Here is a 16,288-nt window from a genome sequence, read left to right as displayed (position 1 = left end):
TATGATGAAAGATGCTGATCTAAACCGGTTTTCTATATAGCTATAATTTATAAAAACATAATTTACATAGCAGAAAAAGTTACATGCTGTTTTTATTGCGCTGCTTAAAGTACATGTAAGTAATCCACCATTCACTGAATCGCGGCTATTAATACACAACAGTCTCCTTATATCTGTATCGATAACCGTGGAATTGTTTATATCGCCTATGTACTCTCTATTCCTATATGTGCCATCTTCATTAAATTTGAGTATTTCACGATTAGAGGATTTTGCTGCATATTGCAAATTTCATCTGCAACAGCAAGGCAAGATGCAACGTCAATATTGATTTACCTTCGACTCAATTTGCCTTTCGATAGAGAACATGATAAATTGAAGTCGTGCAGTGAAGGCACAATCACTACACAGAGCATATACAATATAAGACAGATTCTGTGATACATTTCGAATATAATTTCTATTATAATATTTCAAATATAATATTCTTTCTCTATCAATCAATTATAAATAACTTTTCCTTCAAATATATAAAAATTAGAATATTTACGATAACTTACATATATATATATATATGTGTGTCAAATACATATTCTAATTGATCATTCCTATTATATTAGAAATATTTGTGGCTTCTAATATATAAATATTACAAAAGTTTTATAAGAAAATAAATTCCTTACCCTGCCAATTCCCTCCCCTTCCTGTTATATATAATGAATAAAAGTCGTAATTCATCGATATTACTATTATAATTTCATAGAGAAAATTCCGACAAAATTTAACTAAAAATTAAATATGAGCAAACAAATTACATTTTAAGAGAAATTGACATAATCTGTTATCTGGCAGAGACTGTTATACATCGTTCAATCTAAGATAACATGTGCGGAAGCACGCATTCGACGTTCAACCTTGTCAAAAACAGTCAGTCAGGTCGTTCTCTCGTCTGCCATTTGACAAATTGAAAAAGCTGTAGTAATCGAAAGTAAATCTTGGCGCTCTTTTCTCACTGACGGTCGTGGATTTTCGAAAGACGCATACATCTCGACTCGGATGCTTTTTGCCGCGGTCGACCGCATCACCCAGCGGGGAAGTTTCTTAAAATAGATTTCAGTGTTCTGCCTAGAGGTTAGTTCAGTTGTATATGTGTATACATACGTATACATACGCATATATACATATATATATCGGGTGATGCATACAATGGCATCGCGGCGAGCTAAGGGTTTTTCTAGACAAGATTCAGCTCTATAAAAGCTGAACACGTACACGCATCTATATGAGCTATAACTCGTTGCAATTGTTGCATTAAAATCTACAATTCGATCTGTTGCGCTTTAAATAAAAAGATTCAATTCAAGATTCTTGAAAATTGTCGAGAATATTGTGTTGCTGGACATTAAAAAATATAATTTGATATTTTATGATTTAATTTCCATTATAGTTTTATAAAAAAATAAAGAACAAAATAATTTTTTACTTTTTATAAAACTATAGTAGAAATCTCTCTCAATATGCTTAGTAAACATATTTTTAACAGATATATCTAAAAAAAAAACTATTATTCACGGAAGGAGAGTCCACACTATAATTTATTCGCGTATAAAAAAATTCTCGCGTTTTATTTACTACTTTACTTGCATTACAATCTTTACTTGTCTGCAATCTTTTAAAAAAATTGGGGCTCGAAAAGACATTAAAAAAAAAATGACGTGCAATGTTTGTCTAGTTATTACTTTTTGTGTATTATAACCGTGGTATAGGTATTCGCATCTCGCCGCCCTTTTGTTCTGTGTGTGTCAAAAGGTCGAACACTTTTCATTGATTATTCTCGTTTTTATCTATTATTGCTATCGCTTCCTTCATGAGTTACCCTTTCGGAGAAACGCGAGAAACATCTTTCACTTTATAAATACAAACTGTACTCAAGGTAGACCGGACGTTCGTTATTTTTACATGCCTTTTCGACGCTATTTTTGATGTCTCGCTGATTTATTTGCCCGTCACGTCACTTGCAATTATCATGGACGCGCTTTGCGATTTAATATGCGGCCGTACTCCGCCGCGTTTTAGATCGACGTGATAAAATTTCCGACAATTTGTTTTTCTTCGTCGAATATGCACTGGCGGCGATTGGTGCGGCATGGCGGAGCGTGACGGAAATTGCATTATTTTCGGTTATTGCTTGAGGGAACAAAACGAGTGCGTGTTCGATAAAACCTATGTCACGGGAGATGTATATCGCTATATAATTGCGGTAGAAATAATTTATCGATATTGCAGTCTAAACCATCAACAGATAATAAAATTTCATTTCGTGTCCATCAACGGATGACAAAATTTCATTTCCAACGCGTCCTCTTAAATGGCTTCCCAATTTGGTTTAATGAACTAATTTGTTTTAACCATTATATGATTTTTATTTTATGTATTCTTCCAATACTAATAAACTTATATAATTATAAAATAATAATAATTAGTATAATAAGACGCATCTAAATATGTTAATTATATAATCTAAAAATTTTCAATATTGCGTCGGTTTTTAATCATTTTAGAGATATGTATTGCTATAAATCATACGATCGACTAATTTCGTAAAATTATGAAATTATCTTAAAATAGAAAACAGATTTATTTCTAACATTTTTCAAATGCACGACAATTTTGTAAGCCAGGGGGTCATCGGTCTATGAATGGTTGTTTAATGATGGACTGAATGATTTTGTATGCCCGGGACGTGATCAGAATCGACAAGATTGCCTCCACATAGATTGCCCTCAGCTGTCCTGCCGTCAGTTGTGGTTCCTAACAATTTCGGTAAATAACACAATTTGAGCGCAGGACACGGATTTGATTTATTTCATGCGCGTAAAGCGTGAGAGAGCGATAACATTGCACTTTCGCTTCACTCGACATCCTGCTCGCGTTTGAGTTGACGGTATCGATATCTGGATAGTACGTGAGAGAAACAAATGTTGCCGTTTTTTGCATGCCAAGAGTGAAAAGCTATTGTTGATGCAATAATTCCATATCTTCATACACACAAGAGAAAATATTTATTTATTACTGTTCGCGACTTTAAACTATCGCGCCAAGTGTCGAGATTCCATGATCTATTTCGTGAAGCATGAATATATATGTTCGATGTCACAGTGAGAAAACGCATTACCGAAATTACTATATCAGGTTTCATATCAAACGAGCTGTCAATATCAGCGACGAAATCGGCGTGACATGTTATTGATCATTATAGATTTTGCCTAACTTAAATATCTTTTTTGGAGATATATAGTATAGTTATAAAAAGTATATGCTACTTTGCTACTATTTTGTGAGATCTTCGTTAGATTTAGTACGTTTATTTCTTATCCTAAAACGAAAATCTTAAGTTCGTTATGAAATATTATCTTTATTTATAACAATTTATACACAAAATAGAATATTACAGAATTTTGTGAATTCATAGGATTTAACGAACATATTTGGCAAACAGGCTGATATTTCTTAAATCTAGCAAAAGATTAAAATTAAAATCTCTTAAAATTAATCAAAAAATAAAATGATTTATTTTCTTCTACACATTTTGTGAAACTATATCTTTGAAGTCTTTTCTTTTAATATATTCTCGCGGAATACTGTTGGAAAATATACTGAAGCACGTGCCGCGGCATCCATTATAACAACGAATCGCCATGCTACATACGAAATGTCGCTGCGAATATTTCCATAATAATATGTATACGCGAATAGCAAGAACCGCGTCGTTGCTTCAATTCTAAAATCGGGCTTTGATGTATTCCACGGAACGGCAAAGAGTTACCTCGACTATATTCGTAGTCTCTTTCTTTAAAAAATATAAAAAGAGATGATGTTCGATGGAATTTTGGCAGAGAAAAAATGATTTATCACGTTAAAAATGCATTACTCGAACATTCTATACAGTTGAAAAAAGCTTAGGAAGGGGATAATATTATGAAAAGAATTTGAGCTTTGTCTAGAATAGAAATGTGTCAACTGCAAGAAGTGATTAAGAAAGTATTCGAACGGCTGTTGAACGACACACCGATATCTGTTGTAGGGAGGGCGAGGGCGGCGGCGGTCGTTCTGTGACCGGCGCCGGTGGCGGCGGTGGAGGAGGCGGCGGTCGACGGGCACCGAGCCTACGGCTGGTGAACGGAAGGGCGACCACCGGGGTGAGTTTGCATACCAGCAGCACCGAGTCTGTGCGCTCTCCCCATCACCAGCAGCAGGCCGGCAACAACAACTGCCAAGCCGGTAATAACCCCGCCGCGAACAATCATCCACGGCTCAACAAAGATGATAGCATCAAAATCAGCATCGAGAACACCAACACTTGCACAGACAGCCTCGTCACTGCTCTAGACGACGAGACCCTGCTCATCACTGATTTCCTGGGCGATACAGGTAAGTTATTGATTAGCATTTTAAATTGTTCTTAAAGGAAAAAAATCATAATTGCAATATCTGTATTTTTTTTCTCGCGAGCACAATACAAGCGTTTCATATATTTGCGTATTGCGGCAATTATTTCGAAATTAAATATAATATTTTAATTAATTGTAACGGCATACGCACATGAAGTATCATTTTTATACGACGCGACTGGATGCATTAACACTGTACTTCACAAGATCCAGAGGAACCCCTATTTAAATATAGTGACTATTTGAGCGTATAAAATGTCATCATTCGTATCGTTATATACGAATGTCAATATCGCATGAATATTACGCTCAAATGAACGATAGAAACGAACGGTTTTACATGGAAATATTACACTTTTATCCACGTAAAATGCAAGACGTAAGCACGTTTAAGGCGCGGAAAACCGTTATAAATTCGAGCAGAGCTTAAGATCCTTATACGAATGAACTTTTTCAAAGGAATATAAGAAGTCCAAGTAAAAATAAGACGACTTTAATGATTCGCCGCGATACAGCGACACAATTCTAACGGTGGTAATGAGTTATTGCGATGTTGTCGTTACCGTAATATCGACTACACCAGTGTAATAATAGCCATATTAAATTACGACTCGCCAAACTCCGGTCGTGAAATTATTTGCCAAGTTTTGATTTACGATCGATAATACTTATTAATGTAACGTTGTATCGCGCAATGGAGCACTGAGTCGCGCGATCGAATCGAAACGCTAATAAACGTCGAATTAAATTCGTTTCTCGCGAACAGACGAAAATGTATGATTGCAGCATTGTGTGCTGTTTGCGGTAAAATTTCATAAATCATTGATCAGTCCCACGACACGCGTGCAAATGCATGCAACGATCATTTTATCCACCGCATACAATACGTAAAAACAAACAGCGTGATATATTTAGCGACGAAGTGTATTCGGTGCGGTTAATGGCGATGGAAAAAATATCGCAGTTTTATATTCATAAAAATAATTAAAATGCAAAGCAAGATTATCGAACATAGGATACAAATAATGACGAGACGAAAATCGATAGCACGATGCAATACGGCAAATGCCAGAGTGTGAGAGGGAATCTAAATATTCCAGGGCCTTTCTCGTAAATGTAGAATGCGGCATAATACATTACGTAAGAAATAATTATCATACTCGTTGTTTCCGGATAACTGACTATAAAAATATGATTTAATTCTCACATAAATTAATAATATAGTCAATAGTATACGAAACTCCTCTCTCTCTCTCTCTCTCTCTCGTGATATCTTTATGTCATTTGTACAAATGCAAATTCAACATTATGTCTCTTGCATAGAAATATAATCCATTATAAGCATCTCATCTTTCCGGTTTGAATGCATCATGTAATATTCGCTATAGATATAAGCGCGGCGGATCTTCTACAGAAATGGAAAATACATGACGATAAACCCGATCTCTTGGAATATAATAAAAGTCTGATGTTTCTAACATTTCGCGCGAATATGTGGATCGTACATTCAGATGTATCTATTATAATAATATAAACTTCTCTCAATCGCAAGTTCTCTTCTGGAACTGATAATATGTTTTCTTATATAAATAATTTCACAGAAAAGTAATACACAATATGATTACAGCTATATTCATGCCACAACAATATGTAAATGTAAATCATTTCGAGCTTGAATCTTTACGACATTCTAGAAATATATTAAAATAAATCTGGAAATATATTACCTATAAAAATTATACAAATATTGAGAGAGAGAGAATTATGTTCTGAATAATAACGAATAAAATACATTTTTATACTAGACATAACACAGTGACGCATAAATTTTAAACGCAAACATTGGAATTTCGTAAAAATTCAAACGTTTACAACATGAGATCACGCTGATTTGAATTTCACTTAAAGTGTAACACGGATACCGGCAAATAAAATTTCTCAAATAACAACTGCATGATGCGTTTTTACATTTATCGTTCTTTTTTTCAGTCATGATTAAAACGCAACAACTCTGTTTTCCCTTCATCCGTCTCAAATACCATACAGTATAACGGGCGCAATATAAATCGTGATATTGGATTTTTTACGCCACTGTGATATAAAACGTATCGGCAGGGATTATGGTAAAGCACGTCTACGGATTAACGTATACCAACATATGTAAAAAAAGAAACATATGTAAAAAAAGAAACGGGCATATGTACTCGCCCGTCCGGCTAAAACCGGTCAGTGGATACGCGTCTTCTCTCGCGCTTCTTTTGCGTCCTTGATCCGTTAGTTGCTCTATGTAATTCTTGCGCGGTATCTGCCTTTCGACCGGGTCAGCGCGATTCTCCGCGTTTCATCACATTCTTGTGTGAGAACTTATTATGACAGTACACATCGAGGAAGGAGGATGCGCTTCTACGGCGCAAGAAAAGCCATTGTTGCAACAAGGCACAAATCCGTTGCAAAATGGTTTAAAATCGAAGAATATCGTATCGTGGACAAAATCGTACGAGGAGCTTATTTCCACTTGGACGTTATGGAGCGTTTATAAATCGCGTAGATCCAGTGAGTGTTGAGAAAACGTAATGTTTACACGTTCGTCTATCGTCGTCGAATTTGCCGGTAGCTATTTTAAAAAAAGAAAACAAAAATATGCGTACGTGAGCATTCCTTGAATTTTTACTCAAACTTCTTAAACCAATGTTTTAATAAGTGCGTATGAAAAACATGAATATAATTAAAATTAAAGAATAATAAAAACAGATAAAAATATAAAAATATACATAATGTTGTGAATTAATATGTAATTAATGGATTTTATGAATATATTCACGTAAAAGTATAATAGAGATGTACATAATATAATTATTTATGTAGAAATATTTCATAAATTATTCACGTGAGATTGATTTGTAATTACAAAGTTAAATTGATAATAATATTGAAATTAATTAAAATATTAACACAGTAAAGGCAAAATTGGGAAAATTATTCGCATATTAATGATGTATCTATAAAATAAATTGGCGCTCGAAAATATTTCCATTTTTTAAGACTAAGAAGTATGAATATGTGACATCAAAATAAGAATGTTAAAAAATTGATTTATCAAAATATAATGAGATGATTGTTAGATTTCCAAATACGACATGGATACTTTAATCGTAAATTACCAAGTATCTTTTGAAATTATCAGGCTATAAACAATTTAACGTTTTTTTGGAAAACAAATAAATTAATGTGTATTGATATGTGTGTGGGGAAAGGTGCGTATGGAGGGAGGTGCGTGTGACTCGTCTCGTCCCACTTTTATAAACTCTAGAAAGTCCCATAAAATTTACTCAAAGCATCAAGTTCACAAACAATAAAGATATTTCGGACAACGACATTAAGCAATAGCGCGTCGGCATTATCGTGTCGCGAGTTTGCGGTTATGGTTGTGAACAATCCGCGATTTGTGCCTCGTGCCAATAGCTATCGTACGATTCGGCCCGGGTTTATCGGCCGATACGAGATTTTACGGGCGCCTCGGATGGCGATAAAATTAGTTGTCAAGAGAGTGATGAACAGTTATATTGCATCCGTTTTTCGCCGGCATTGATTTCACACGATTATCGTTGTGTTACAGGCAACGAGATGAATTACAAAGGCAGCGGGAAAGTTCACTTCGGGGTGGATGATGTGTCTCTTTATGGCACCCCGAAGGAGGAGCTGGGCCCGGGTCTTCCGGGCCAGGAAGTCAAGCAGAGTTTCCTGAAGAATCAACTTCAGGCTCTGTTCCAGCCGACGGACAACAAGTTGGCCATGAAGCTCTTCGGCAGCAAGAAGGCGCTTATGAAGGAACGAATCAGGCAAAAAGCCGCAGGTCACTGGGTCATCCATCCTTGCTCCAGTTTTCGGTAAGTCCTTTACCTATCAGCTGATCTCATTCAACAGGCCGCATCAATATTTCGCGCTATCGCATTCGTTCCGGTTGGAAAACACGTCCTACTAAGAAATACCGGTTTCAGGTACAGCCTCATATCTAAGTCTGCCCGAATAAACTCGCGCGCGAGATCCGTCCCGTGTGCTTTATAAAAGAGAAAATATCTGCATAATATTTGTGTCCTACGAAACTTAAAATTCGCTTCCGCTGAGAAATAATCAAATATAAATAATTTATGTATTAAAATTATAATTTAACAAAGTATAAAAAACTTATAATAACATTATTTTAAAATATTAATTTTTTTGCACAAAAGTAAAGAACATAAAATATATTTTCAAATAGTCCACATAAATAACCGGCAACCAGGAAATATTTTTTGCCGCAAGACCATATTATCTTACAAACTGTCAAAACATTTTTAACATGCATTTGTTACCAGTAGATATTTTAAAAAGAAACAATTAAAACAAAAAATTGTTTTTTTCGCGGTTTATTTTCGGGTCGTTATAGCAAATAATTTTCCGATTATGTCATTCATTTTTTATTTAGCGTGACAAAAATTTTAATTTTTAGAGTTACTGCTGTTAAACATATAAAGATATATGTTATTATAAATAAATTTGTCATACAAATCCGTATATTATATACGCGAAATATCGTGGCAATGAAAATGATAAATGACAAAGTGGCTTGAGTGGACTAGCATAGATCACCGAATCGTGTCGACTTACCGCAGTCAAACCGAAACTTTTCGGCTTGACTGCGACCCGGGCTTCAAGCAAAGTGAACTAACGTCTTTGTGCCGCAATAAAATATCTGCCGTATCCGTATCGTGCATCGCTCAGACTGTCGAGTGTCGCAGGACAGATTTCGAGGATCACAAAAGGGCGCGTTTGACCTACAGCGGCCTACCACACGTAACAGCTAACACACGTCGCTCGCGGCTTCGATCGATCTGGGTCGCGCGGAATATTCAATGGCTCTGCACAAGAGAATCACGGATCTAGTCATATACATGCAGATGTGCATACAGCCGCGAGGCAGCCGTGCTCGTCCTGAGACGAAATACTGCGGGTGTTTACGGCTTCAGGAAAAGGCCTCTTTTAGGCCTTTCGCTTCCTGCTAGTGTTGCCTTATCGATGGCAAACCGCAATTCGTCCGAATGTGTGCTATCGACTCCTCGCGGAGGATCTTGGCGCGCTCGCCAAGTCTTTTATGTGTACGTGTCCGTTTAAGGACAAATGTATCGATTAGAGTGACAATAAGCCTTCTTCAAGAGTACCTGTCTACCAGACGATAATAAATGGAGGTGCTCCGATTAACGGTAATTCTTGCGAAGTTGGCTATTAATCTACGTTCAGTGAGATAAAAAATTTTACAATAAAGTATATTTCGCGGGTTTATTATGTTAGTAAAAGTTTATCTGAATAACACAGATCTTAAGAAACGGAAATATCAAAGTTCGAAATTTTCAACACTGCACAGTGCTAAATATAATCTTCCAATTCTCTATTCTTTCAAGCAATAACAATTAAAACTCGATAAACTATAACTTCTTCCTGTGTACGTTTCATTATTTTAAGATACGTCGATCGCGTGATATATAAGATTCATTTTTGATGGGCCCGTATTTTATGAAAAAATCGTCATAATTTTATTTCCTGCCCACAGACATCCGCACGAGCGATTTTTAATTCTCAAGAAAAGAAAAACAAATTTTCCTGATAGCGGGAAGAATTAACGTAACGAATCAGCGCGGTTGAGAGCGAGCAAGCGATGCTGCAAATGACTGTATCAAATGGCCGATATTAAACGTGCACAGTGCACTGAGCTCGCCGTTCCATAACGCGCGAAATACTATACCAGACCGCGACGGCGTTTGCCGTCCAATTGGTTGAAATTGCCCGGCGCTTCCGTTCGGAATCTTGGCTAATTACCAGCAGCGCGAGGAGGACATCGGATCCTCGCAGCATCATCCATGATTCCGCAAGACCGAGGGAATCTCATGGGCATTGAAACTTTAATTCGCGCCCCCCCGCGTTAATGCTAACGATATTTTCCACGGAGGTTCCGCGACAAAATGAGCATAACCGATGATCGTCGTTAGCGTCGCGCGACGTGTAACGCTAATATCCTAGCTGCTAAATTATGCAAATAATCATCAACGATGCTCCATTTTCCGATCGTTATTGTATAGATCAGATATCTGCATAATAGAATTCATGGAAGCTTTCCATCTGTCCGGTAGGTACACTTTATTCAAATGTGACACAGAGTGAGAGAGTGCAACGGAATTAATAGTTCTATTATTTAAATGTGCCTATTCTTCCTCGTTAACAAGTATCAATAATAATTTTAAAAATTTTGATAAAAATGTAGTTCTGATATTGTAATATATTTACAAGAACACAAAAAATCCCAACTAATATATTTTTTAAAATTCAAAAATATTAAGTATCTTTATATTTAATATAAACATAAAATGCACGATAAAATATAAACAAAAATTTACATCAAATACTATATATTAAATATTAAAAACTATACATATATATGTATTACTTTGAGAGACATCAAAACTTTGTATATAACAATTTTAGTTTCTTCTTGAACAAAGATATAAAATATAACTTTTTTTTTTATTTAACATAGTAAACATTAATTCCACTCTAATATAAAATATTTGTAAAGATGAAAAAACATTAATATAGATATCAAAAAAATCGGAAGGCTGTTTCGTGGTTTGGACGTCTAAATGAATGTGCTCTTTGATCTTTAGACCCGAATATAAATGATAGCTGAAATATCCGATAACACGTGCCACATACTCGGTTGTATTGTCACTCCGTCAGCAGCTCATTATCCCGAACATCCCGAACATGTGCATGGCTCTGTAATAGATATCGCGTTAATGGAGATCCATCCATGAGCAATTAACAAGGACCATTGATACGACATCGATACAGGTTGGTCGATCGAACTTTCTATACCTGATTGTTTAAACATATCTCTTCAGCAAAATGTAGGCAAAAGAGATGATTCAGTACCGATACAGAACTGCTGTATTCCTTCTCAATGACAGTTATTGAAAAGAAAGCTAAACAGCAAGATGTAAAATAATTGCAAAAATATATATTTTCGAAAATATAATTTTAATTACAGTAAAAGCCATGTTTTTTAGATAGTTCCAATTTGATTTTCAATTTAATCGAAATTTCATTGAACGCTTACGTCATTTAATGCTGCATATTATAAATTTACGACAGACAATGCTGATAATTTGATTTCCTTCTTTTTAATATACGGTCGCTATCCTTCGCTTACGTACGTTTCATGAAATCGTAATTCATGGAGTGCTTGCCTCGCGTGATACGTGATATTCATTATAATATGCATGCATACGACAGTACCTGGCGGGATATTGCGAAATTAGATGAAAATATTGTTACACGTGCAGTCTGAAAGAAGACCGAAGACGAAGGCCGCGCGACGAGGAAACTTTTGTTCCTACATCAAAACAAATATAGAATTGTTTCTTTTATGAAACAAAACATATTATACTCTCTGTTAACCGGAACTGCTGCGGCGAATATAACTTGACGGTTGGGACTTTGTCAGGAGGACTCTCTCTCGAAAAGAGGGGAACTCCAGTAAAAATGAGAAATCATAAAAGCGAATATAAACTACGCTACTTGACTCCGGTATATTATGTTCCTTTTTCTTTATGTCGTGTTAAATTGTATAAAAAGCCGCGGCTTTTCGAAGAAAATGCGCTTGATTTATCGGCGATAATGTCATAATATGCAAAACTGAACTCTCGAATCGAATGATTTATTGGTTATGGGCACGGTATCAAATATTCGGGTGTTCACGCATATAATATTTTCAGTTTTTTTATTCATGAGAAAAAAAAATATATATTTTACGAGATGTAGTTTTCTTTCTTTTAAGAGAGACGCTAAGAGAACTTGCTCATAATTTTTATATACAGAGAACATTGAATTATTTTTCTGTATATTACTTCTTTTCATATCTTAAAGTTATTGCAGAAATGCATTATATATTTTTTCACTTTAATCATTATATATCTTTTCACTTTAATCATTTGTCTGAAAATACTAAGAAAATAAAATAAAGAGAATGTACTTAAGTAGCAATTATGCAGATGTTGAATTGTCGACGGATAAATTGTCTATCTTCAGAAGTTGATTTGAACAAAAACGTGAAAATATAAAAAGAAGCATCAATTATTTTCGCTTCAAAGTAAAACGTATTTATAGCATCGTCAAATAAAAAGAATGACGTTTTCGACGTCGGAAACAGTCAACAGTCGTTAAAACGGTCGTAGCTCGCGTTCGCTTGATACACAATGTGTATTTTATGCGTACTTTCGGTGAAAACCAATTACAAAATATATATTACCTTGTTTGCTCGTCAAGTTCGATATTTAAAGAACAATTAATGTTATCTGAACGATCGCATTGTTGCCAAATTCGCGTTATTACAGTACGATATCGAGCGATACCGGACTGTTGCGCAATCATTCATTTTTATTCTATTATGACTTTCATTAAGATGACCTCTTCGGGAATAATTAGCTATTAAAACGACATTCCAAACGACTGACTTCAACAGCGTCACACCTTCTGTACAATTAATGAGAAAAAACATCGCGGTAAAATGCAACGATCGAACCACAAGTTGCTTTGGATATTGGCAAATAGACTTTCCCGAAGCAAAAATGTAGTGAAGCAATACGGAACTTTTAACATCGGATTAAAATAAAACACAATCTAATATATTAGTCTATTGATTTCTCATGAATAATTTATATAAATCTTATTTACACAATTCTCTCCTAAGAATATATTAAAGAAAGTGCAGCATTTTCAATTAATCCTCTTATATTACCGTTTAATGATTAAAAAGAAGTTTTGATATAAATTTCATAAATCTGGTAAATCAAATATAAAATATTCATGATTAATTAAGATGGATATTATTCTCGATCATTATTTACTTCATAATTTTATAATATCAAACTGTGCGTATGCTACATGAAACTTAGCGGGAGCTAAATAATTACATTTGTATACAACGTATAAAACATATTCAAAAAGCGCATTCAGGAAGCTGTAAAATTATATATTCAAATGAGAGAGAGAATATATACGTGGGACACTGTATCCGGATCGTAGTAAGGTCATACCGTCTATAGCATCTATCGGCATGAAGATAATTTATACACGAGACAAGCAGGGAATCGCTGACGCCGTTATCAAACTTTGAAGTCATCATTCAGGACCCGAGTCAGACTATAATAAGATGGAGTTTTATAACCGCGCGTGATCAAGAAGTCCATGAACAACGCGGCCAAATGTGACAATGACATAACGGATAAAAATTCGTATTCTAAACATCGAACATAATGCAACCGCATGCAGTTTTGTATAATTTACATAATGCAAAAGGCGTAACCGCAAAACACTCGTTATGCATTAAATGATTGCTTTGTGATATAAATGGCATAGAGCTCGCCTTAGCGTTTCTCGGTGAATCTTTCATCGCCAACTATTCACAAGGATAACGAGCAAAGAGGAAATTCGCGGTATCTTACGTTCTCTTCCACGGGATTATTCGAGATCCCGGAGAAACGGACTATTGTATGCCGGTTGAAGAAACGAAGAGAGAGAGAGGAAACTTTTGGCGGAAGCGCAAGAGATCCGCCGCGAGCATCTCAGTCGCGTATATCTGCGGAATAGCGGATTATCCACGGTTAAAGAGATTAAGACTCGGCGAAAGCGGCCTCGCGATGTCCTAGAAATTAATGGAATAAAAACTGAGAAAAGTGGTTCTTCTCTCGAAAGAACAGAAAGGAAGACTAGGGAAGGAGGACAAGTCAGTCCGGCTTGAGCCAGTTAAACTATGTGTTTACATCGCTGATCCGGCATCAGTTGTAAGAATGATCTCAGAATAATCATTTGATTAAAGTCGGAGGACAACAGTTGCACTGATAATGCGTTGCTATGCTCGAGTATATTCTAATAACTGACTAAATTTGAATTTAATGGTGATTCGTTACAAATATGACGCTTAGTGTATTTAATGTTCGATCTTTCAATATTTTAAATAGAATTTTAATTTTAAATCTTTAATTATCAGGCTGGAAAAAAAATTTATACGCATCGAAATTTGCAGTGAAGAATAATATTGTGTCGCTTTCAATTGAGTATGCATGCACGCCGACCAATAATTCCACCCGGACTTCAGTCAATCAAACAATGACAATCAATATGCCGTTCTCAATATTTTGTTGAGCATATATCGTAAAGTCTGAAAAATACACTGTGTCAGAGAAATATCTAATCTTTATGCAGAGATGCAATTCGAATAAATATCCCAAATAAAAATTTTTTGACAAATTCCTTAATTTTTGGAGTTTAATAAAATGTTCGCAAATTTAAATTTTTTTCTCCGTTTAAAATAATCTCGAAAAAAAGTAGTGTTTAAGAGAGATTCATCTCTTATCCTTCGTGAAAATAGAGAGAATTTCGCAGATCAAGTAATAAAATATTTCGCGTAATAAAAAAGATGTGATTATTTAATATATAGTAACTCTTATACAAGTTATTTTTTATATTTTATACATACTGCACTCTCCGCGCGCGTGGAGAGTAATATTTCATTTTTTTACTTCTTCGAATATATATCGTAAAATCAAATATATAGGTCAACAGGCTGACAAATAACTAGGCGCATATTTAGAGATGTGCGAAAATTTCGCATGTGTGATTATTTAATATATAGTAACTCTTATACAAGTTATTTTTTATATTTTATACATACTGCACTCTCCGCGCGCGTGGTGAGTAATATTTCATTTTTTTACTTCTTCGAATATATCGTAAAATCAAATATATAGGTCAACAGGCTGAGAAATAACTAGGCGCACATTTAGAGATGTGCGAAAATTTCGCATAGTCGATATTTCCCGACGGTATAGGCTCCTCGGACCGACAGTAAAATGTTATTCGCATACGTAATCCTTTTACTTGTTAAAACGCTCATAAAAGTGAAATACAGCTTCATTCCTTCGCTCCGCGTACGTTCCTGGTAATTCTTTCAGCAAAACAATCCCCCGCATTTATCATTGATCGCACTTATAAAAATATGCGGTTGTTTGAGCGACCAGAATACACACACACATGCATACATAAATTTGCATCCCGTGCCGCAAAAATCAGAACACTTCCGCGACGATTATTATAAACACTATCTGCTTCGTTCCTCGTTGCACGTTATTATTACAACTGCACATATATAATATTTGGAGAATTTCGCTGCATTATCACGCAATGTATACCCGCCGGAAAGAGACGATATAACGAGGAGGAATATAACTGTATGCTTTCGATGTAATGGTTTAAACTAGTATGAACATATAATGGCTGATTAATACACTCGGTTCCTAAAGGAAAGCTTCATTAATTATTATGTAATTATAAATATCGCAATATTCAAATTCTTAAATTTACATCTCCGTTAAATCTTAGTTTCAGTAAAATTAAAATATCTATCATTCTTTAATATCTATAACCAAATTTTAAGACAATTAACTAGAGTAAATTATAATGTTCTATTGCAAAATTAATAGTTTAAAAATTGGAAAAGTTGTGTATATATGTGTGTGATCCCATGATCCATGTATAAAAGCTTTGATAATTCAGTATATAAAAGATTCCTCGTTATTTATTTATAGATTCCGAACCTCTAGCCGTTTTTCCTCTTGAGACTCTTTATTCTTATCATTATTATGTCTTTCTGGGTCGCTGCGCGAATACCGACGATTACATTCAATTAAGCGCCTGAAAATACAAGAGCAGTGGTCCTGCTTCAAATCTCGCTTCTGCTTCGCATATCG

At 35.1% G+C, this 16,288-nt stretch overlaps 1 protein-coding gene across 9 annotated transcripts in view; it reads left to right on the top strand.

Annotated features, from left to right (window-relative positions):
• LOC115237309 (potassium/sodium hyperpolarization-activated cyclic nucleotide-gated channel 2) overlaps positions 1-16,288 on the top strand; it is a 116,772-nt gene that overhangs the window by 53,082 nt on the left and 47,402 nt on the right. For 7 of the 9 annotated variants that reach the window (XM_029810273.1, XM_029810271.1, XM_029810269.1 and 4 more), the window contains exons 3-4: positions 4,085-4,431; positions 8,068-8,338. In XM_029810273.1, the coding sequence (XP_029666133.1) occupies positions 4,085-4,431; positions 8,068-8,338 (618 nt within the window). Of the gene's footprint in view, positions 1-4,084; positions 4,432-6,820; positions 7,005-8,067; positions 8,339-16,288 lie in introns of those variants that run through there. The other 2 variants (XM_029810275.1, XM_029810274.1) reach the window with 1 other exon arrangement.

This window comes from Formica exsecta, unplaced genomic scaffold (genome assembly GCF_003651465.1).
Source record: "Formica exsecta isolate Colony F162 unplaced genomic scaffold, ASM365146v1 scaffold290, whole genome shotgun sequence".
In the NCBI taxonomy this organism is placed as follows: Eukaryota; Metazoa; Arthropoda; class Insecta; order Hymenoptera; family Formicidae; genus Formica; species Formica exsecta.
Note: the sequence above shows the minus strand (reverse complement) of the source record. Positions and strands in the feature narration are given on the sequence as shown.